We start from the raw sequence: 21,264 nt of genomic DNA, 5'->3' as shown, positions 1-21,264 counted from the left end.
GGGCACAGTCCTACACCTCTGCTAACCTTTGCTCTAGCACTGACTCAGAGCCCATGCACTGCTTTACGCAAGAGCTGTGCTGGCAGCAGGACTCTGCCCGTTGCTTCCAGCCTGTTCCTGCTCAAAGGGCAGATGCTGTCCCTGCTGAGCAGGGCGGGTACCACTGGGATATAGGGATGGGGTCTCCTGTGGGGTTGGCAGAACTGAACACTGCCATTGCCTGGGCTGAAGCTTTCTCCCTGCCAGGCTCAGTTCCGTGCCAGCATGGATTATGCCAAGTCCTTGAGCCTGCGCCTGGCTGCGCCTGTTTCCAAGTAAGCTTTGGGGTGACCCTAGGAAGGGGACGTCACTGTCTCCCCCTGCTCTGACACCACTCAGCACTTTGAGTGAAAGCCCAGGGCTGGGGGTGGCTCTGGGAAGCCCCCTGACCCTCCCCATCCCCTCCAGATGTGTCTCTGCCAGTGCCTCCATGACCCAGCAGCTGCTCCTCTCCAGCCCGGCCCCACGGCCCCGACCCTTCCGTGTCTGCAACTGCGACCGCAGCCTGCGCAAAGGCATCATGGCACACAACCTGGCCGAGCTGCTGCACCAGGTGAGCCGTCCATCTGTCAGGGGCCCATCTATGTGATGGGCCATCTCCTCACCGCAGCCCTATTGCAGGTCCGGAGCACCCTGCTGGTCCCTGACCCCATCACGCTGGTCCTGGATGAGGATGGCACTGTGGTGGAAACAGAAGCTTTCTTCTGCACGCTGGAGGAGGGCACAGTGCTGATGGCCCTGGGCAAGGGGCAGTCGTGGTCTGCCTGCAAGGTGAGCATGGGCTGTAGGAGCCCATTTCATCCCACTGGGGTCAATGAGGATGATGCTGGGTGAGGAAGCACGAGGCTCCTTGGGCAACTCTCGGTCCTGCTGTGCCTTAGGCACCTGGCTACCAGCTGAGCCTGTCCCACAAGCCATCCCGCCGCATCGATGTCGCCTGTGTCACTTTTGACCTGTACAAGACCAATCCCCAGGACCTGGGCTGCCTCAACGTCAAAGCCACGCTCTATGGCACCTACAGCATGTCCTACGACCTGCGCTGCTACGGGGCCAAGAGGCTCATGAAGTGAGTGCTGGGAGGGCAGCCACAGCACACACAGGTGCACGGAGCGATGCTCACTCTTGTTTTTTGACCCCTACCCAGGGAAGCGCTGCGCTGGATGCTCTTCAGCATGCAGGCCACGGGGCACGTGCTGCTGGGCACCTCCTGCTACATGCAGCAGTTGCTGGATGCCACCGAGGAGCCCAAGGAAGAGAGCTGTGTGCAGCTGCCCCACGTCCTGCCCCACAGCCTCCCCCTGCTGCCCCCCAGCAAGATGCTGCAGTGAGGAGATGGGGCATGTCCTTTCCTGGGTGTCCCAGAGCCCCTCCCTAGGTCAGTACCCAGAGCTCTCCCTGCATGTTGCTGGCTGGATGCAGCCTCCTCTTTTCTGTGATGCCTGCTGCTTTGTAAATATATTTATTTAAGTAAAGCTGTGCTTCTTGCAATGCTGCTCTGTGTCCTTTCCCCTCCCTGGCTGGGTTTGGGGTGGAAGGGGGGGTTCAGATGCTTGCCCCATTTGGCACAGGGCTGTGCCAGGCTGTGGTGCAAGGGCTGCTGCTGCAAGAGGCCCTTGGGGAGCTGTGGCACCACTCACTGCCTGCCTGGTGCCAGTTTCTAGCAGGAGTGGGAGAAGGGAGAGCAAATCAGTGCCCACCTGTGCCAGAATGGGGGCAGAGTTTCAGGGAGGAGAGAACCTGGGTGAGGAATGGGTGCTGTATGTGCACCCCCCCTGAGTTGCACCTTACCTGCTCAAAAATGCTGAGTTATGGTAGGGAGAGGACCCCATTAACTCAGACAAGCTCCTGTTGCAATGGTTTTCTGTAGGGTTTAATGGTTCATACTGGCTGAACCCCAGCTCTCTGTGGTGTCCCTAAGCCCCTAGGTGCCCTCCCCAGTACAGCAGGAATCCCAAATCCCAGCCACACTCACCTGGGGCTCCCAGCTCCCAGCACAGCTTTGAGACTGCAGCATTGGACCCCACAGCAGAGCCCAGGACTGGGTGTGGGGCAGCACAGCCCACCTGCAGCTCATTCCTTTCATTAAGCAGACAATTAGTCATCAGCCTCCATCCCCACACCTGCTCCACCACCTGGGCAGGGGCTGCACCCCAGCCCCCCTTCCCTCCAGCATGGAGGCAGCACCCAGTGTAATTAGACATATTTATTTTCTGTACACGCTTATACACACAGTTCCCAGGGTTGCTTCATTCTCAACTTCAGTGCTCTCCTGTTCCAGGGCCTGGTTGTGCTCCCCTTTCCCTGTAGTGTCTGCCCCTCCCGCCCTAGTTTCCCTGCAGCACCACGTAGGGAGGAGCAGTAGGGCAGATGGAGGGGGCTTTGCAGAGCTGGGGGGGGCAGCCCCCCTCCCCATACCACGGCTTCAGGTCCGTGCTCTGAGGTCCTTCCACTTGAGGTGAACGTCAGCACCCAGAGCAGAGAGATGTGGTGCTCTGGAGATGAGGAGGGGCTGCGGAAGCCCCCCCCCCGGGGTCCATCATCGAGACCCAACCCCACATCTGCAGTGAGGATGGTGCCGCATCGCTTTATAAATACACATCCATCACCGGGACGTCGGCCCCCAGTGTCCCCCCCAGCCACACCATTCCCTCACAGCCCCCCCAACCCCAAACTGCCGATCAGAGCCGGGGGGGGGCCCTTTACTTGACATGCTCGGCTGCGTGGGATGAGCAATAATACTTCTTGTGGGCGATGAAAGTGGACAAGCTGCTGAATTTGATGTTGCACAGGCGACAGTACCGGTGGTTGCCGTTGGGCACAGGGCTGGGGGCAGCCTTGGCCGGGGGGGTCTGCACCCCCCGGTCTGTATAGGAGGGTGGAGTGGGTGGCTTGTCAGCAGGGGGCCGGGGGGAGATGGGGGGCCGGGGGCTGCCGTTGGGGGGGGCATCGCGAGCCTCCTTGCCGTTGAAGCTGTCCCGGCGGAGGCGCGGGGCGGGTGGGCGCGGGGGTGAGGCGGCGGGGGGCTCGGGCGTCCTGCCCCCCCCCTGGCCGTGGGGTGTCAGGGAGGCCATGCGCAGCCACAAAGAGCCCATGGACGTGGCGGAAGTGCTCAATGAGGTCCCCCTTGATGGCCCCGTTAAGAGGGCAGTAGGGGCAGACAGAAAGCGGCCCTTTGGCACCTTTAGGGTACCGCGAATCCCCCACGGATACTGCAGGGTAGGTGGGTGGCAGAGCCTTGGCGGCGCCGGTTGGGGCCGTTTTGTCCCCTTCGCCGTCGCGGTGTCCCTTGGGCACGGCCCCTTTGATCTTCTGGAGGTGCTCCATGGCACCGGGCTGCAGCGGGGTGGAAGGGCAGGAGAACTTCTTGTGGGCCAGATAGCTGTCCAGGCTGTTAAAGCTGAGGCGGCACGCCGTGCACTCGTGGTAGTCGGCCAACGGCAGCAACGTGGCTGCGTTCTGCTCTCCGCCGCGCCGCCGCGGCTTCTTGCTCAGATCGATGGGGCCCTCAGCATCGGGGCTGGAGCTAGGCGAAGGGGCGGCCGCAGGGGCTTTAGGGTCGGGCTGTGGGGGCGGCTCAGCCCCGTGGATCTCGTAGAGCTTGCGGCGCTTGCGGGTGCGGAGGGGCTGCGGGATGAAGGGCACCTTGGGCAGGCCGGGTCGGCGCAGTGGTGGGTCGTGGCGCGAGGCGCAGTAGAAGCGCTTGTGGACGGCATAGGTCTCGTGGCGGCTGAAGCGGATGTTGCATGCCTCGCACAGCGTCTTGCTGGGGTCCTCGTCCCCCTCCGAGCTGACGGGGCTCTGGCTGTCCTCGCTGCACCGCCCTGATGCTGCCACCTCCGTCCCTGGGGACACCGCTTTGCCTTCTTCCAGCTGGGTGGGCGGTGTGGCTGCGCGCCCCACTTCCCCGTCCCCCGATGGAGCGCTGTGCCCTTCACCCGACGGAGCAGACAGCAGCGTCCCAGGGACGGGAGGACCCTTGGGGGTTGCGGGGGGCACTTTGAGCTTTCGGGCACTGGGAGGGCTGTCCTCGGCCAGGTGGCGGCTGGAGCAGTAGAGCCGCTTGTGCACGTAGTAGTTGTTGATGTTGTTGAAGGTGATCTCGCACTCGAAGCACGTCGCACCTTTCGGCACCGGCGCTCCGGTGAACAGTCCCGGTGGCACCGTGCCATGGCCCTGCTTCAGCCGGCTGTGCACCAGCTCTGACATCTTGGCTAGGATCTCCGATGCCTGCGGGACCACCGTTGCAGCCTCGTGGCCAAACAGGTACTGCGGCAGGAAGACGGTGCCTCCTGCCGTGCCTGAGCCCGGCTCACTGGGTACAGGGCTGGAGCCCGGCGTGGGGCTGGCCAGCTCCGACTTCACCTTCCCTGGGGGAAGGCTACGGGGGGATGAAGTCCGGGAGCTGGGCTCTGGCTCTGAGCTGGGGCTAGCAGCGGCCTCCCCGCTTTTGGGTTCCTCCACCTCGCTCCCAGCCGGGCTGTCAGCTGGCTCCTCCTTGATGCGGATGGGCTCACTGGAGGAGGAGGAGGAGGACTGACCTTCTCTTGGGGCTTCGCCATTCTGCGCCTCGCAGGATGTGGGTCCTGTGGTGGTGTCCGAGGGTGATGCAGGCTGTGGGGTGGCATCTGGGCCGGGCAGAACGGTGGGTAGGGGGCCGTGCAGCACCACGTGCTGTGGCAGGGCTGGCAGCCCCTCAGGTATGAAGGCGGGCAGGCTGCACTTCAGCACAGGTGCATTGTTCGGCTGGCTCAGCCCTGCCAAGGGGAGAGAGGTGTCAGTGGCATCCCACCCCACATCTGGAGCCATGGGGGGACACAGCCCTCGCTGGGGCAATGCCAAGTGCCACTAGGGGGGCTGGTGTGTGAACCCTGTCCCATACGCACCAGGGGTGAGGGGTTTGGCAGCTGGCAGTGCTGGCCCTGGTGAGTACACCTCTCCCTTAGAGCCCGGCTGGCAGATCATGTGGTTGGTGACCAAGTGGCTGTAGAGGATGTCCCGTGTGGTGGAGATGAAGCCACAGCTGTGGCAGACCCCTGCAAAGGACACAAAGTGGGTTTGACCCATGGGCGTGGGTCCCACCGCAGGATCTCTCCCTGTCATTCCCATGCCCTGGTGCTGCTATCCCCTATGGGCACACCAGGCAGTGCTAACTCACCGTTGAGAGTGTCCGTGTGCACCTTCAAGTGACGTTCGCAGTTGGCTTTGGTGGTGAAGGCAGACAGGCAGATCAGACAGACAAATGGACGCTCCCCTGCAAGGCAGACAGAAGGACACCTCAGCGCTGAGGGACAGGGAGCATGGGGACAGTACAGCTACGCCTGCTCCATCTTTGGCTTTGCAGGTGAGCACCAGCTTGCAGAGCGCTGCCCCAGATTGGTAATCTAACTGGGGAAGACCCTCATCTGGCTGCAAGCAACCCACAGCCTCCCTGTGCCTCTGGCAGGCTGGCTGGCTCCCTTGTGGTCCCTGCTGTCCCCAGGCTGTGCCATGTCATGCCATGCCCATACCGCTGTGGCTCCGCATGTGGATTTCCAAGGAGCTGGCACTGGGGCAGCTCTTCTTGCACTGGGGGAAGGGGCAGACACGCTCATTTGGGTATGTCTCCTTGGGCTTCTCATCCACAGCAGGTGAGCCCGCGCTCTGCCGGCTGGCACAGTAGTACATCAGGTGGGCTTGCAGGTTGCGCTCGCTCCGGTACCAGATCCCGCAGTCCTTGCATGGGAAGACATCCTCTGCAGAGGGAACGGATGGATGCCAGGGGATGGGATGAGCATGGAGATGAGGACGGGCATCCCCTTGGGGACCCCTCCCCCGGCGTTATCCCGGCACTCACTGTTCACCACGGCAGTGGCCAGGATGGCAGCCATGCCCGCCTGCTGGGGCAGCAGCTGGATGTCAGAGTGCAGTGCAGCCGGGTAGGGTGAGTCTCCAGGCTCTGCCTTCACCGCCTGCCTGGGGATGGCAGCTGGCTCAGCCACCACGAAGGCGCACATTGGCTCATCCTCCTGCACGGCACGTGTGGTCCTGCACCACACGGCATCATCTAGGGGCACAAAGACGAGCGGTCAGCATTACGCCCCTGGGGCCTGGTGCCCAGCCCTGCTCCCGGCTCCTGGGTGCTCTCCCTCCCCCGTGGCAAAGCCTGGGCTCGCCTGGAGGTGGCAGTGTCAGCCCACACCTGATGGGCACAGCTCCACACTTGCAATACTGCTCGCACTGAATCTTGCAGTAACGTCTGCATTAAGCCTTGCAGCAGTGCCTGCACCAATGCTTGCACTGAGCGCTGTGCTGAATCCTGCACCAATGCTTGCAAGGCTTCCAATGACCGCTGCACCAGCATTTGTAACACTCACACAAAGCACCGCACTGCACTTTGCACCACTACCTGCACTAACGCTCGCAACAAGGCTTGCAGCCAGCACTGCACCAATGCAGCCCCCATCATCACCGTGCCAACCCCTGACCCCAGCGCAGGTACCAACCCTTCCTGTAGATGACAGCGTTGGCATCAGGCTCTCCGGGCACCAGGGGCAGGCGGGACAGCCAGCAGCTCTCATCCCCCAGCACCAGCGTCACGGGTGGGCTCTGCTGTGAGCAGGGAGGGGTACAGGTGAGCATCAGGGTCTTCGTGGCACTGGGACAGCAGGGGACAGCAGGGGACACTGGCATGCCCGTGCCAGCGCTGCACCCTGTGCTGCCTCCCTGCATCTCTAATGAATATTAATGAGCAAGGATGGGAGTGGGGGGGTGGGGGGGGGGGTTGGAAATTAATCTGCCTGATCCTCTGATGGCTGCCGCGGTAACGATATGAAATCTAATTATTCCTCCCAATATTTCTAAACCCTCCAACTCAGACTGACAGTCACAGCCGGTTTTAGGCCTTATCACTGTGAGGAGCCGAGTGCTCGCAGCGTAATAAAGCTCACACACACACACACACACACACACAGGGGCTCGCACACACGCGTGCACACTGCACCAGTGCACACGCAGCACTGAGCCTGCAGGAAGTTGCCCTGGGGAGCAGCTTGGCTCTGTGCACGGGGTACCCAAGCAGATGCAGCTCCCTGTGGCATCCAGGACCCTGCAGCACCCTCGGGTGCTCCCACTCCATCCACAGCCATAGCAGCAGCTGCCCGTCTGCAGCCCGTGCTGAGAACCTTCCTTGTTTCCCCTGAACAAAGAGGTCAGTGTCTCCGTGCCGAACTGGCCCTGATAACCATCAGAAACTCTATCTGCTCTGCATCCGCCCGGGCTGGTGTTAGCAGGGCAGCTCCCCCCAGCAGGCATCCTTCCTTGGGGGAAATGGGATGGGCACCGAGTTCCCCTTGCATCCCTTCACTGGCGATTTGCAAACCCTCCTGAGCAACTGAGTTTTGGAGAGCACTGCGGGATCCCCTCTGGGGATGCAGCAGGCATCCTCCTCCTCCTCCATCACCTCAGCCACAGCGCCATCATGCAGCAGGGAGCGCGAGCGATGCTCCTCATGCACCAAAGGCACTCCATGTCCCCGATTCCCACTAAAACCTGTGTATGGGCTGGACGTCCGGCTGCAAGATGGCATCTGGGGGAGGCTCCCTCTATCTCCCCCCGCCGCCAGCAACAATGCGAAGGGACCCGAGGGCGACAGCCCGTATCAGGGATGGGGCTGCGATTCCTTCCTCGCTTCCCCAGGCAGAGATAGGAGGGAGGCGAGCGGCGGAGGAAAGCAGGGCTGGGAATCATCAGCCCGCCTCGATAAGGGAGCTGCTGAAATGGGAGCAAAAATATTTAGACAATAAATGAAGTATCAGAAAAAAAGCCGCGCATATCTTTAAGGAATCAATCATCCTGTACCGGGTGTCTGGACACACGGCGCCAAGCGGGAGATATGGAGCCAAACTGGGCAGATAAGGGTTAATCAAGGATTTAATTCGGCAAAGATAAACGGGCCTGAGCTTAAAAAAAAAAAAAAGAGAGAGAAAAAAAAGAAGAAGAAAAAAAAAAAAAGAGTGAGGGAGAGTGGAGGAGGAGGAGTGGGGATGGAGCCAAGCTGAGATCCTGGCTGCGGAGCCCCTGGGCTGGAGCTGACCTGCATGGCTGCAGGGAGGGGAAGGATGTGTGAGCGCGTCTGTGGGGCCCCAGCCTCTCCATGCATCCCTGCACACCCATGCACACCACCCGCACTGACAGAGCAAGCACGAGCCACCAGCAGCCTCTGCTGGTCCCAGCTCTGCAACGTGAAACTCCAGCAGTGGTGCCCAAAACCAGCAGAAACCCATCCTTCCCAAAGGCTCCCAGCCCCTCTCTGTACCCCTGCTCGTCCCTGAGGTTCCCTTTGTGCCCCAAATCCTCCTGCACCCTGACCCATCTCTGTGAGAGACACATACCTGCCAACAGCCCACTTGCACTGCCAGGGGGACCACCAGCCTCTCAGCAGTGCTGCTGTTCCAGGGCACCCAAAAACAGCCAGGGGATCCCATACAGTCCCAAAGCTCAGCACAGGGAAAACGCCTTCCCAGGAAATCCCTCTCCTCAACTTCGCTCATCGTTGCTGCAGGGCTTTTCCCACTCCTATAAGTGCTCCTTACCGCCTCGCCGTGTCCTGGTGATGCTGGCTCACTGTGGATGCTGCCCTGGAAAGGTCCCCAGGAGAAGCCTTCAGGGAGGCTCTGTCGGGCTCGCACCCGACGCTCCCCATCCTGCACCACCAGCTCCAGTTCATCTGCAAGGAGAAGGATGGAGTCAGTCGGTCCCATCCCCATCCATCCCCATCCCCATCTGTGCCCGGAAGAAGAAGACAGTTCTACACAGGTATTGGGAAAATCCCACCACCCTGGGTTCCCCAAACACTGGTACTGCAGTTCCCAGGCCAGGGAAACCCGCAGGTGCCCAGCTTGGTGGTCCCATACCAGTGCTGGGGGTCTGGGCACACCGTGGTGCAGCAGAGAGGAAGGAGCGCTTCCCATCCCCGCATCCAAAGTTGCAGCGGCTTCAGGGCTTAATGGCTTTGATTATCTGATAAGGCTCTGGTTTAATGGGTTAGATAACATGTTAATACACTATGAAGGCTGCTCTAAAATGTTTTAACTGTGCCTTTGTCTTTCAGAGCGCAGATAAGATGGCAGGTAACCAATACTGGGATGTATGCGCTCTGGCTGCTCCGTGCAGTGAGGATGCTTTGCGAGGACACCAAGCTGCCACGAGCCCCACGCTGGGATCTTCCTAAAGCCACCACATGTGTTGGGTCACAGTCCCTGCTGCCACCACAGCACAATGGAGGACATCAGCGTCGCATCCTCTAAAGGGCTTTGCAAAGCACTGGGGTCCCACAGGCAGGGAGAAGGCTGCGCTGGTTGGAAGGCAAATTGCTTTCAGGGTTAGAAACGTGGGGAGGAGAAAATGATCCCATGGCTGCTGAGATTGAAATCTGATGTGTTTATTAGCTGGGCTGACATCTGGATCCTCTCTGTGCTGGGGTTATTCCAGGTGAGCATCAGGTGCTGTGTGTGGGGTTGGGGGGGGACGAGCGCTCACCCAGCCACGTGCTGGCACCTCAGGCTCTCTCTGTCCCCTGCCCCCTGTCACCCTTCCAGATCACAGTGTGATGGAAAGAGGGGAGAAGAGAGCTGGGAGAGCCTATAGGTCCATTCCCCAGGGCCCAGATTCCCTATGGGCTGGGGGGGGGGATTTCTGGCTCACAGCTGCTTTTGCCACCCTGCAGCCCAACTGCTCTCTCATGGAAGCCGTCCCCATCCTAACCCAACTGCCACCCCCCACACACCCCAGCATTGCCCCCCTGTTGCCCCCCTCCCCCCATCTCTGTGGTAATCAGCAGCGTTTGGGTCAGGAGACCATGTCTGTGAGATAAGCGTGTTCGCCTGACACTTCCCATGTCAGAGCACTTCATCTTCTGTGTATCAATCCCCAGCAGAGAAAACACGCAGGCGCTGATAAAGAGAAAACCGTTCCAGACTGGGGGACAAAAATAGAGTCGGCCCCATCGTGGAGCACACAGCAGCATGGGCTGCCTGCTGGCACCCCCAAAAACTCAGCGTGGGGATGGTGCTGCCTGGATCCGGGTCTGCTGCTTGTGCTTGAATGGGGATGCTATTAGATCCCCCCCCCATGGGGACACGGGGTGACAGGGAGGTGGCCAGCTGTGTCCCTATGCTTGTCACAGCACCCAGCAAGAGGGAGAGAAGGAAAACAAGCCCTGCGCTCAGCCCCAAAGCACTGCAACAGGGACGTGGCACGCAGCAGTGCCACCCCTTGGGGACGCTCGAGGTGACCGACATGCACACAGCCTGGACGGTGGCCTCAAGGAGCAAAGTCTGTGTACCCCACACTGCCACTGCTGCTCGGTGTCACCACCCCGTGGGGTGACACAGCCCTTTATCTAATCTCACCATCGGGTCCCGGTGAGGTGGAACCACATCGATAATGCAGGAATTCCCATCTCCGAGATGATTAACCAAAAGGGGCAGGGATGGGGCTGTGTGCTTTGGGTCACCAAAAAGCATAGAAAGAGAAAATAAAAAACAACCACCCCAACCCACAAAGCTCGGTCCCAACGGGTGCCTCTACTCAGGAGCTGTGTAGGATCCCAGCATCCACCCCAATGCCCCATCACAAGGAGGCACAGCCTGGGGACACGTCCCCATGCTGTGGTGTTTGCCATGGGGCTGGCAACTCCTTCTCCCCCCAGCGCTGTGCTCCAGCTTATCTCCCCATCGAGATTTCAAAGAAATGGCCCAGGCTATGCTGGAGAGCAAAGATTAATCCTGTCATCGCCCCGCTGCTGGTTATCGGCTGATAAATGAAAGAGAAAGGCTGGCTGCCACCTGCACCTGGGGGCTGACGGGGTCCTGGAGAGGAAGGGACAAAGGGTGACCTGGGGTGACACAAGGTGACACAGGCACTTCTCCTCCAGGAGTAAGGAGAAGGGAAGGACGAGGGCTGCCCAGCTGGTCCCATCCCAAAAGGCTCCCACGTCCCTTGCCCAATGGGTGTCCGTGAGACTTTAATCAAATTTGAATGCATCAGATCTGCCCTGGGACAGGATCTCTGATTTGAGGACTCGGAGTGTTTGCAGCTGCCTGGATACTATCTGGATAAATACTGCTATCAGGGAGTCATGGGACTGCTTCCCAGCACCATGCATCACTCCTATTAATACTTGTGTCCCAGCCCCCAGGGCCAGGTCTGGGGGTCACTGGGGGCCTTCATGCCCCAAATACACCAAAATGAGACATCCTGGATAGAGTGGAAATAAGACATCTTCAGTGATGCCTGGAACACAGGGCCAAACAGATGCAGCCCAGCCCATGGCTTGGGGATCCCCGAAGGGCAGGCCGAGTCTGTCTGTCTGTCTATCTATCCATCCATTCATCCTGTCTGACCACCCATTTGCCCTTACATCTATCCATCCATCCACCTAGCCATCTATTCACCCACCTCTCCATCCGTCTGTCCATCTGTCTATCCACCTATCCATCTGCCCATCCATCTGTCCATCTATTCACCCATCTGCCCATCCGTCCATCCACCTGTCCGTCCATCCAGCCATCCATCCCTCTACCCATCCATCCATTTGCCCACCTGTTTATCCATCTGCCCATCCACCCACCTGCCCACCTGTTCGTCCACCGATCCATCTGCCCATCCATCCACCTACCTATCCACCTATCTGCCCATCCTCCCAGCCCAGGAAACGCGATCCGAGCGCGGAAGCGGAGCCCCCGAGCCCCCCGCTGCTGCTTTCCGAAGCCGTGAGCGCGTGCGGCGGAAGGAATAAATCCTGACAACTCAACTAGCGCAATGATGTGATGGCACCGCGCCGATAAGATGGAGGGAGCCGATTGGGAAGAGTCTTAAGCTGCAAACACGCAGCATCTCCACTCTTCACCTCCGCTCACAAAGGGAAATCTCTCCAAAGGGGCTAAGGAGATTATCCCGGCTTTGCCGTCCCGGGTGCTCGAGTAATCAGGGCAGCCTTGGGAACAACAAAAGAGTGAGCGGGGCTTAAATTAGAGCAGGCGAGGACGGGGGCTCGGGAGGCTCTCACCCCTCTCCAACTGATCCCAGGCCACTATGGGACAGCCCCGACTCCACGGGTGGCTCAGATCTGTAGCTTTGGGCTCCGTTAAGGGGGGGGGGGGGTTGGTGCATAACTGCCTGCTGCCAGGGATTGGGGGGGGGGGGGGAGAAGTTTTTTTCCCCTATCGCCCCCCCCCCTCGCTCCCCATTTTTTGATTTTTTTTTTTTCTTTTGCCACGGTACAACAGCAAATCTTTATCGTGCTGAACCCTGACCCCGGTTAATGGAGGAGCTGTTACCTATCCTGAGCAGCACAGCAGGCAGAGGGGGGGGGAGGGAGGGTGGGGAAAGGAGGGCATGAGGCTCCGCTCACCAGCTGTGCTGGCACCGGCCATGCCACGCTGTGCCCATGTACCCCAGGGAGCTGCGGTGCCCTGCCCCAGCAGGATGCATCCCGACAGCTGGGTTTGCCTTCAGGGCGTTGCTGCATCCCACAGATGGATGGGGCCACGATCCTAAAGGGTCCCCATCCTGCATCCCACCAACGCATGGGGTGCGGTGCCAAGGGGAAGAGCAGGAGGAGAAGGATGGCTGCACACGGGCAGCTTGGAGCTCCCTTCTCTAGCAGACCACAGTGGTTGCTGTGGTAGGAGATGCCATCACACCTCATTCCAGCACAGAACGGGTGTCCTCCCTGCCAGGACATGATTGACCCCACAGCTCTGTGCTGCATTGAGTTAGGGTGGCAGCGTCAATCATTAGGAATACAACCAGAAAACCCCCTAACAAAAACTTTCTGTGGGGCAGATTTAGGGGCGGACACACACATTAATCTGCTCCAGCAATGCCCCCAGCCCACCCTGAACCCACACTGACACCATCCCAACTACCCTGAGCATCTCACCAGCCCACGGCGTGCCCAAGCAGCAAGGTGACAGCCATATTCCCAACGTCCCCAACACGGGACAAGTGTCACCAGCCCTGCTGCAGCCCCAGTGCCATCACAGAGCTCTGCCATGTCACCGGCAGGCTGAGCACGGGGGGGCAGGACCCCCATCTGACGGGGCTGCCATCCCAAACCCCAACTTCTCCTCCTTCCTTCCTAGCAATCTACCACAAACACAACTCTCTGCTGCTCAGCCCGGCTCCGGGCGATAAAAGAGAAATAGCTGGAATTATTTTTCCCACCCACACATACCATTGTGGAGGGGAAGGGGGAGTGCAGGGGCTGTCCGTCAGGACGAGCCGTCCCTCCTCACCATGCCCTGCTCACCCCGATAATAAACCTTGAGGTTTGCACACCAGCTCCGGGCGGCGAGAGATTATTCGGGCAGGAGTCAGGGCGCAGATAAACACAACCGAACGACTGAGGGAAAGGGGGGGTGGGGGGGGGGGGGGGGGGCAAGGAACAAAAGGGAGAAGGAGAAAAAAAGAAGTTTGTAGTTTTAATTAGATGGAGGGGGAAAAAAAAAAAAATGGCACTGAGAAAGTTATCTCCACGCTGGAGCTGGGAGAGCACGTGGAGATGGGCAAAGATGGATATGGGGATGGGGGCAATGTGACCCTCGGAGCCTGATGGTCTCATGGGGGGGGGGGGGGGACACTGTGCCCTACACCTGGTTGACACTGTGGGGATGTGAGCAGGTGATTGCTATTGGTGTGGCATAGTGCCTGGACTTGTGGGTTTCATTTTTTTGGGGGGGGGAATATTGGTGCATGATGAGGGATGGGGATCTGCAGGACCTTAAGCACAAAGCTGGCCAAAAAGCAGAGGCCTCCCAGAGCTGCAGCCTGCCGTGGGGATTCTCTGGTGTCTAAATGAGGCTGAGCTGCCTGTAGCTCTATTCACCAGGCCAACACCTAATTCAGAGCCACTCGCTGTGCCCCTCCAGGAGGCAATGGGGACTGGGAGGGGATACAGCCCTGTACACCCAGTTCTCCCCGCTGGAGAGGGGCTGGAGGCTGCAGTGCTCCCCAGATCACCAGCTCCCCTCCCAAAGACAGGGCTGGGGGAATGCTGGTCATAGGATGGTCTAATGGATGGGATGGGTGTGAAGCCCCCTCTAGGAGCCACACAGTGCCTGGTGGGCACGGACAGCAGAGCTCCCACACCAACACCTCTCCAGAAAGTGCCCTGAAGTGACCAAAGCTCATCCGGGCAGCAATCCCCCCTCCAACACCAACCTGCCCCGTCCATCTGCAGCGCTCCCAAGTGCAGGAGTATGGATTCCAGTTATCAGCCGTCCACGTATCAGAACCCTCTGCCAGCAAGGTCATTTCAAAGATAAAAAGAAAAGACTCAAACGCTCTCCTCCCCCCAGCACCTCCTGCGCATGAGGCCGAGGAAAGCCAGGATGGTCCCCACAGGGGCAGTGCAGCAGACAGGCGATGAGGTGCCCGTGTCATCCCATAGGTTAACCCACTGGAAGAGCATCCCAAGGGATGAGCACCCACAGAGCCCTGCAGACCCCCGAGACCCCACCGGGGTGCAAACAAAGGCGCCAGGAGCAGCCCACCTCCCTCACCCTCCTCCCCACACCGCATCTTCGCGGCTGCCATTGCTGACATACGGCGGATCCTGCCAGATAAAAAGAAAATTCAGGCTGCTCAGAGTTTCCCTTTTTGCCAGCTCCATCCCTGATAAGTGCAGAGCCTGCAGAGCGCCTGATAGACGGGCTATCGCGGCGGTTGGTGCGAAAGGAACACCCTATCGCTGCAGCATCGCCGGACCGCCATCAACTCCCAGCCACACAGAAATTAATACCACTCCAATTACCAGAATAGAGATGGGCTGGGAGAAGGCGATAATAAAATCTCTTTTACATAAAGAATGCAAATAACCCGCTGCAGAGATGGGGGGGAAGGGGAGGCACGGCCGGAGCCGGGTGCTGCACTGCGTGGTGCTCATTTTGGGGGAGCACGTTGCAACCTGCTGCAACGCGACCCCAAGGAAGCCCCTACAGACCAGGCACGGAAAAGGGACAGGGTTTGGGATTGCTGGGATGGGAAGGGTTGATTTTAGGAGCGATGCATCGCGGTCATGGGGACAAAGGGCCAGAGAGGAGATAAGGAGGAGCCGGAGCGGCCTCGCAGCTCCTTCCTGCAGGAAGGAATGGGGATATCAGTGGGGCCGCTGCGTGCTTCCCCTCGGATGGGGCGGGATGGGGAGCGGGGCCCATCCGTGGGGATTGGGGCAGCTGCTGCACACGTGCACTGCTGGGCAGACCTTCCCAGGGCTCTGCATTGCACACGGCCGTGGGGACGCAGCGGGTGTCCCATCCATTGCTGGGCTGGGGTTAGCTATCCGGCACTGGGGTCACCCCTTCCCGTCATGTGCAGTGGGGAGGAAGCGTGCTGCTCTGAGAGGCTGCCAATGGGACGCACACAGCCCATCATCCAAAGCACTGCACGGCCACCCATCGAGGAACGGTCACCCCAGAGCCAGCGGCTCCCCATTGCACACGCACCCACAGGCCTAATCTTCATGGGGGAATCTTGACCTTCTCCCCATCGGTGTGGAGGTTTGCAGATAGGAGTGCGATAGGGCACGGGGCACCCAGCGAGCGTGGCACGGAGATAGCAGTGGGGAGATAGATGGCTCAAGCTGCGTCTTGGGGTTTTGATAAGCATCGCAAAACCACTCCAGTGGTTACCAGGATGTCTGCAAAGTGCCCTGTGTGCACATGGGGCAGGACAGAGCTCTCGCACGCTGCAGCCCTGATGGCTTCTATGGCCCCAATGGCAAAGCAGGGGACATGGGGCACTGCGCCCATCACTTTCTGCATGGAGCCTGGCAGGAGGCACAATGCTTGCAGCATGCCCCAGTCTCAGCCCCACTTTTGCAATAGGAGCACACAGTGATGGCTGCACAGGGACCTACCTGGCCCATTCCAAGAGCTCAGCTCCTGCGTGTTTTCTCCAGGATCTGACTTCTCCGTCTCCTTTGGGCTCTCAGGAACATCTTTGCACTCCACCTCTGCAGCAGAAGAACATGAGATCAACACGGAGCACCCCAACCCACGGCACACACCAAGAACCCTGCACTTCCCCTGTACCCAACCAAATCCATGGGGACCCCAAATCCATGGCACAATGCACCATATCCACGGGGACCCGAAACCCACACAATACATAACATCCACAGGGATCCCAGAGATTCATGGCACAATGCACTACATCCATGGGAACCCCAAAACCCCATGGCGCAACGCACCACATCCATGGGGGACCCCACAAGCCATGGCACAGTGCACTACATCCACGAGGATCCCAAACCCACACAACGCATCACATCCATGGCCACCCCAAACCCATGGCCACCCCAAACCCATGGCCTAATGCACCACATCCATTGGAACCCCAAGCCCACACAATACATGCCATCCATGGGGACCCCAAACCCCATGGCGCAATGCACCACGTCCACGGGAACCCCACAAACCCATGACAAAACACACCGTATCCAAGGGGACCCCAAACCCACACAATGCATCACATCCACAGGGACCCCACAGATCAATGGCACAGCGCACTACACCCACGAGGACCCCAAACCCACACAACACACCACATCCATGGGGACCCCAAACCCATGGCACAACACACCACATCCACGGAGACCCCAAACCCGCAGCACAACGCCCCACACCCATGGGGACCCCAAATCCACACAACACACCACAACTACGGGGATCCCAAACCCACAGAACACACCACATCCATGGGGACCCCAAACCCAGGGCACAATGCACCACATCCATGGGGACCCCAGTGCACCCACCACGACCCACAGCCCCACGTCACCAGCTGCACTCTCCCGTCACGGCTCTATTTGTGGCGTATTCATAGCAACTTGATAACAATTATTTTCTCCATTAACTGCTGCTGGAGATGAGGCAGATAAGAACCTATCTGCATATGACAGTGTGGAAGATTAGTGCCCAAAGTACATGTTTGCCTTCGTCCCGGGCGGATCACCCGCGCGGAGCCCAATCGATAGGCACCGGAGCGAACACCCTGGGGTGACGTCACTGCCATGGCAGATTATTAATACAGGTGATAAGCGGAATGATTAACATCAAATAAATCAATCACCGGGTATAAAAGTCCTATTATTTTTGGCTATAAATCAAAGTGCCTGGCATATTGATTTTTATCCATCTCGCTGAAAGCTTTAGTGGCCGTTATTGCTGCTCGGCGTTATCTCTGCTATCACCTCTTTATCGAGCCGGGCCAGTGCCAGGTGCAGCTCTGCGCCCGGCTCCCAGCTCCGTGCCCCCATCAGATAACACTCCCCACTCCTAAGAAGACTCTGCCTCCATGGGGCTGACCCCTGGTTTTGGGGTTGGGGCGCTCGCTGGATTCCCCGCTCCCTGAGCCCATGGTTTTGGGGTTGGGTGCATGCTGGGAGCCTCTCGGCCAGCCCCACGCAGCGTGCCCTGCTGCTGTTATCTCACCAGGAGGCTGATTAGGGTTTGCCCCCACCTCCGCAGGAAGGAACTGAAGGGCTATCTGGGCCCCAGGGTGGGGCAGCAGGCGGCAGGCAGGCGGCACCGAGCAGGAAGCGGGCGGCAGCGGCACAGCTCCATCCCCATCCCATCGGCTCCATCCCCATCCCATCGGCTCCATCCCCATCCCATCGGCTCCATCCCCATCCCATCGGCTCCATCCCCACCCCATCGGCTCCATCCCCACCCCATCGGCTCCATCCCCACCCCATTGGCTCCATCCCCACCCCATTGGCTCCATCCCCACCCCATTGCACAGATGTCAACCTCAGGAGTCCCTCTCTATCATTGCACCCTTCCCCATTACAGTGCCAACACGTAATGCACCCAGGATCCCAACCTGCTTTGGGATCCAGCATAGCCCCATGTGTGGTCTAACCTCAATGTGTCCAAATTGTCCCCAGCTGTGGATCCTTACATGTCCAGAGCCCACCGAGAGCATCCTCATTCCTGGCCACCACATCCATGGACCATCACACATCCACAAGGACCCCACAAATCAATGGCACAGTGCACTAAGCCCACGAGGACCCCAAACCCACACAACACACCACATCCACAGGGACCCCAAACCCGCGGCCCCCATGGAGCCTCCAGGTTCAGCATTTTGCTGAACCCTCCACTGAACCCTTGATGGGATGCTCTGCTAACGGGGAACAAACGGTGATGACATGCGGGGGCTCTCACCTTCGCTGCTGGGGGGGCTGCAGGCGTCGCGCTCCGCTGAGCCCTCACGCTCCGAGGTGGCCCCATCCCTCTCCATGGGGCTCTGCTCGCCTGCAGCAGCATCCTCACCTTCCTCCATCGCTCCCAGGGAACCTGTGGGGCACAGAGGGTGGTCAGTGGCGTCCGTACTCATTGAGGGACCCCAGAAAGCATCGCCCATGGTCCCCCACACTCTGCTGGTGGGGGTCCCAGAGAAACGGAGAGGATGCAGGTGCGCATCGTCCCGCTGTGCTGGAGGAAATTGGGGAGGCGTATCGGGTGGAAACAGGGTGTGAGCAGGTGGCTGTAGGGCACGTATGGCACAGGGCAGGAGGGACGCGTGCAGGATTATTGCAGGGCACAGGAGGGATGCACACAAGGCTGTCAATGGCAGGGTGCAGGAAGGATGCACGTGGGGACGTGGCACGGTGCAGGAGGGATGCACCGCGGGTACCTCGCCACCCCGCCGTCCCCATGGCAACGCAGCATCCCAAATTAAGGCACACCCCCAGCACATGGCACAGCGGGCAGGGAGCACAGCAGTGGGATGGGGCTGCGGCCCTCCGCCGCTCGCCGTGACTCCAGGCATGTATATTTACAGCGGGAGAACAAAGGGCCATAATCTATACAAAGCAGACAACAATGAGCGTGAATAAAGAGGCTGCCGGAGAAGGGAAGGCAATTTATTCTAATTCTGCTAATTTCAGTTCCAGCACAATTAAAAAGACTCTGATAATATTCAGAAACAATCGCCGGCTAACAAATCGTTTCTCTTGCGGTAAATGAAACATTGTTAGGCTAATTTTTTCTTTCACGCCTTCCCAGCTCTCGGGCTCCTGATAAAGTTAACCCAAATCGTGCTGCTCCGGTGCAGCACTGCCACAGAGGGGTGGGGAGGGACCAATGGGGACGGAGCCGTGTGGCAATGGGTGTCCCAATGGGTGTCCCAATGGGCGTCCCAATGGGCGTCCCTCCTGGTGTTCCAATGGCATCACCCTACTCACATCCCACCTTGAGAGGCAGTGGGGACAAAAAACCATCCGAAAAAACTCATTTTTTGAGAATGCATTGATATGGGATGCCTACAGGGAAAGGGTTGCACTGGCTGGGGACAGGTGGTACCCACTGCATCTGGACCCACATCCCCAGGGGTGCAGCATCCTCAAGCAGCATCCCAGCCCCAGGCAGGGAAGCACCGATGGCTGTGGGGCTTAAAGGAGACCTCAGCTGCGTTAAGAAAAGTAAAAAGGGGTGAAAAAGGAGGAGGGGGGGAAAAAAAAAGAGGGAGAGAGTGGCGGAGCAGAGCGTCATTTCTGTGGGATTGCTGGGAGCCCTGCGCAGTTATCGCCGCACACAGCCTCCCTCCGCTTGCCTGATCTGTCTATTCTTCATTAAGCAAATACGCTGAAATGGAAATGAAAACATAATAGCTATTTGATTTTCGGCGAGATATTTTGCATATTGGTTCGGTGCTGATAGCGGAATTTCATCAACTCCCTTTTTTCATGCTTTAAAACTGAATTACTGAGGCTGGCTTTACAGCGATGGGAAGAGCCCAAAAGCGCTCTGCTCCGAGATCCTCCGCTCGGCGATTAACTCTTCTTCCTCCTCCCTCCTTCTCTCTCTCTCTCTTTTTTTCCTTCCTTGATAACAAGGAGTTTTATTCTCTGAATCACAGCGGCTGTAAGAACTCGCGTTGAGGTGCGCGATGGCGTGCCAACACTGGGGTGGGCGCAGGGATGGGGTCAGCACCAGGGCCCCCCTCAGCCACACCACCAACCCCACACCTCTGCACCCCCAGAACGAGGAGCACTGGCCACCCCTCGGCTGGGATAGCTCCAACATTGGGAAAAAAAATCAAACGAGAAAAGAAGAGGGGACTTTTCCACGCTGCCAAAAGAGAGACCCTGGGCGCTCTGAGAGCAGGCACGCAGACAAGAGCAAAGCGATAAGGGGCCGCGATAACAGATAGAAAATAGCAACAGATCCAGACTTTCCCACCGGCTCTGAGCAGGGGGGAGGAGGAGGAGGAGGAGCCCATGGAAGCGGTCCCGCGAGCTGCAGCACTGCACGTGTGAGCAGGGGGCGACCTGCTGGCTTTTATCAGCACGCATCAAAGTTCAGGTGGAGGTTTAAATAAAAGGGATCGGCACTGCCCAGTGCCCAGAGCCACGGACTGAAGGCTGACCCCACTTTTCACCCCAAATCACCTAAAAGATCGTGGGGATGGAGAGCCTAAGCATGTGATATAGTGGCCTCCTGGTGCCCAGAGATCTCCTCCCTCTCCCTCCAGTGTCCCCATTTTTATGGGGTTGAGTTCAGCATCACAGAACCACGGGCACAACTATGGGGTCAGCTGGCAGCGAGCAGCCATATAACAACCTTGTTCTTCGTTTTCACCACACCCTTCATGCTCCACTTGACATTCTGAATTAAGAAGAGAATTCAGCTCCAAACGCAGAGGAAAACCAATCCCAATCCCCGTCAGCCAGGCGAGCATCCCCACCAGGTTCTGGCTCCCAGCGCACGGAGCACCACAAGGATGGGACGACGGGTTGCTCATCAGTTGTGCTGCAATGGAGATGCAGGGCCGTGAGCCTGGGTGCTTTGGGGGCAGTGCAGCAGCCTCTCAATCCCAAATCTCTCTTTCTCCCAAACCAACACAAATTTGCAGAGAAAAGCCACAGCCAGTAGCACTCCCTGGACAACCCGCTCTCTCCCCAGTCCGTATCAGTTCCCATCTGCACCATCACCAACTGCATGTCCCCAGATTATGCCCTGTGCCAGCCCCCCTCCCGCCCCATAAAGCCATCCCCATCTCTGTGCAGCAATTTGGCCACATCCATCGCTGCACGGGGATTCCCCAGGGTCTTGTATTGAGGTTGTGCTGCAGCCGCTCCGCAGCACGTGATGCCTGAGGAGCAACCTGGGCTGCAGGGTGATCCAAAACCACCGCTATCTGATGGGCCAGCAGCCCACACTTCTCACCCAATTT

The 21,264-nt window shown here is 58.9% G+C and overlaps 2 protein-coding genes across 2 annotated transcripts; one reads left to right on the top strand and one right to left on the bottom strand.

Moving 5' to 3' along the window:
- Positions 1-82: 82 nt before the first annotated feature.
- On the top strand, positions 83-1,531 carry CIDEC (cell death inducing DFFA like effector c). The gene is made up of 5 exons (XM_042892855.1): positions 83-314; positions 448-592; positions 661-810; positions 921-1,105; positions 1,184-1,531. The coding sequence occupies exons 1-5, from the start codon at positions 265-267 to the stop codon at positions 1,365-1,367; spliced, it is 714 nt and encodes a 237-aa protein (XP_042748789.1). The 5' UTR covers positions 83-264; the 3' UTR covers positions 1,368-1,531.
- Positions 1,532-2,227: 696 nt separating this feature from the next.
- ZFPM1 (zinc finger protein, FOG family member 1) lies at positions 2,228-21,023 on the bottom strand. Its single transcript, XM_042892854.1, is given in 12 exon segments — positions 2,228-3,083; positions 3,085-4,793; positions 4,923-5,072; positions 5,195-5,290; positions 5,547-5,771; positions 5,873-6,082; positions 6,522-6,627; positions 8,610-8,743; positions 15,938-16,033; positions 18,252-18,383; positions 20,652-20,696; positions 20,776-21,023. Coding segments are annotated over 12 exon segments (3,492 nt in total). The 5' UTR covers positions 21,020-21,023; the 3' UTR covers positions 2,228-2,738.
- Positions 21,024-21,264: the final 241 nt, after the last annotated feature.

Source organism: Lagopus leucura, unplaced genomic scaffold (genome assembly GCF_019238085.1).
Source record: "Lagopus leucura isolate 7727_CA_CO unplaced genomic scaffold, USGS_WTPT01 108-11_obj-0_obj, whole genome shotgun sequence".
NCBI lineage: Eukaryota > Metazoa > Chordata > Aves > Galliformes > Phasianidae > Lagopus > Lagopus leucura.
The sequence above is the reverse complement of the archived record's forward strand: the minus strand, read 5'-3'. Positions and strand labels throughout refer to the sequence as shown.

What these genes read in the sequence shown, in the direction of transcription:
- CIDEC (XM_042892855.1), top strand. Translation starts at nt 265, where the DNA reads ATGGATTATGCCAAGTCCTTGAGCCTGCGCCTGGCTGCGCCTGTTTCC. An exon ending in TGGCCGAGCTGCTGCACCAG is followed by an intron (nt 593 to 660) that starts GTGAGCCGTCCA and finishes GCCCTATTGCAG; the next exon opens with GTCCGGAGCACCCTGCTGGT. An exon ending in GGGGCCAAGAGGCTCATGAA is followed by an intron (nt 1,106 to 1,183) that starts GTGAGTGCTGGG and finishes ACCCCTACCCAG; the next exon opens with GGAAGCGCTGCGCTGGATGC.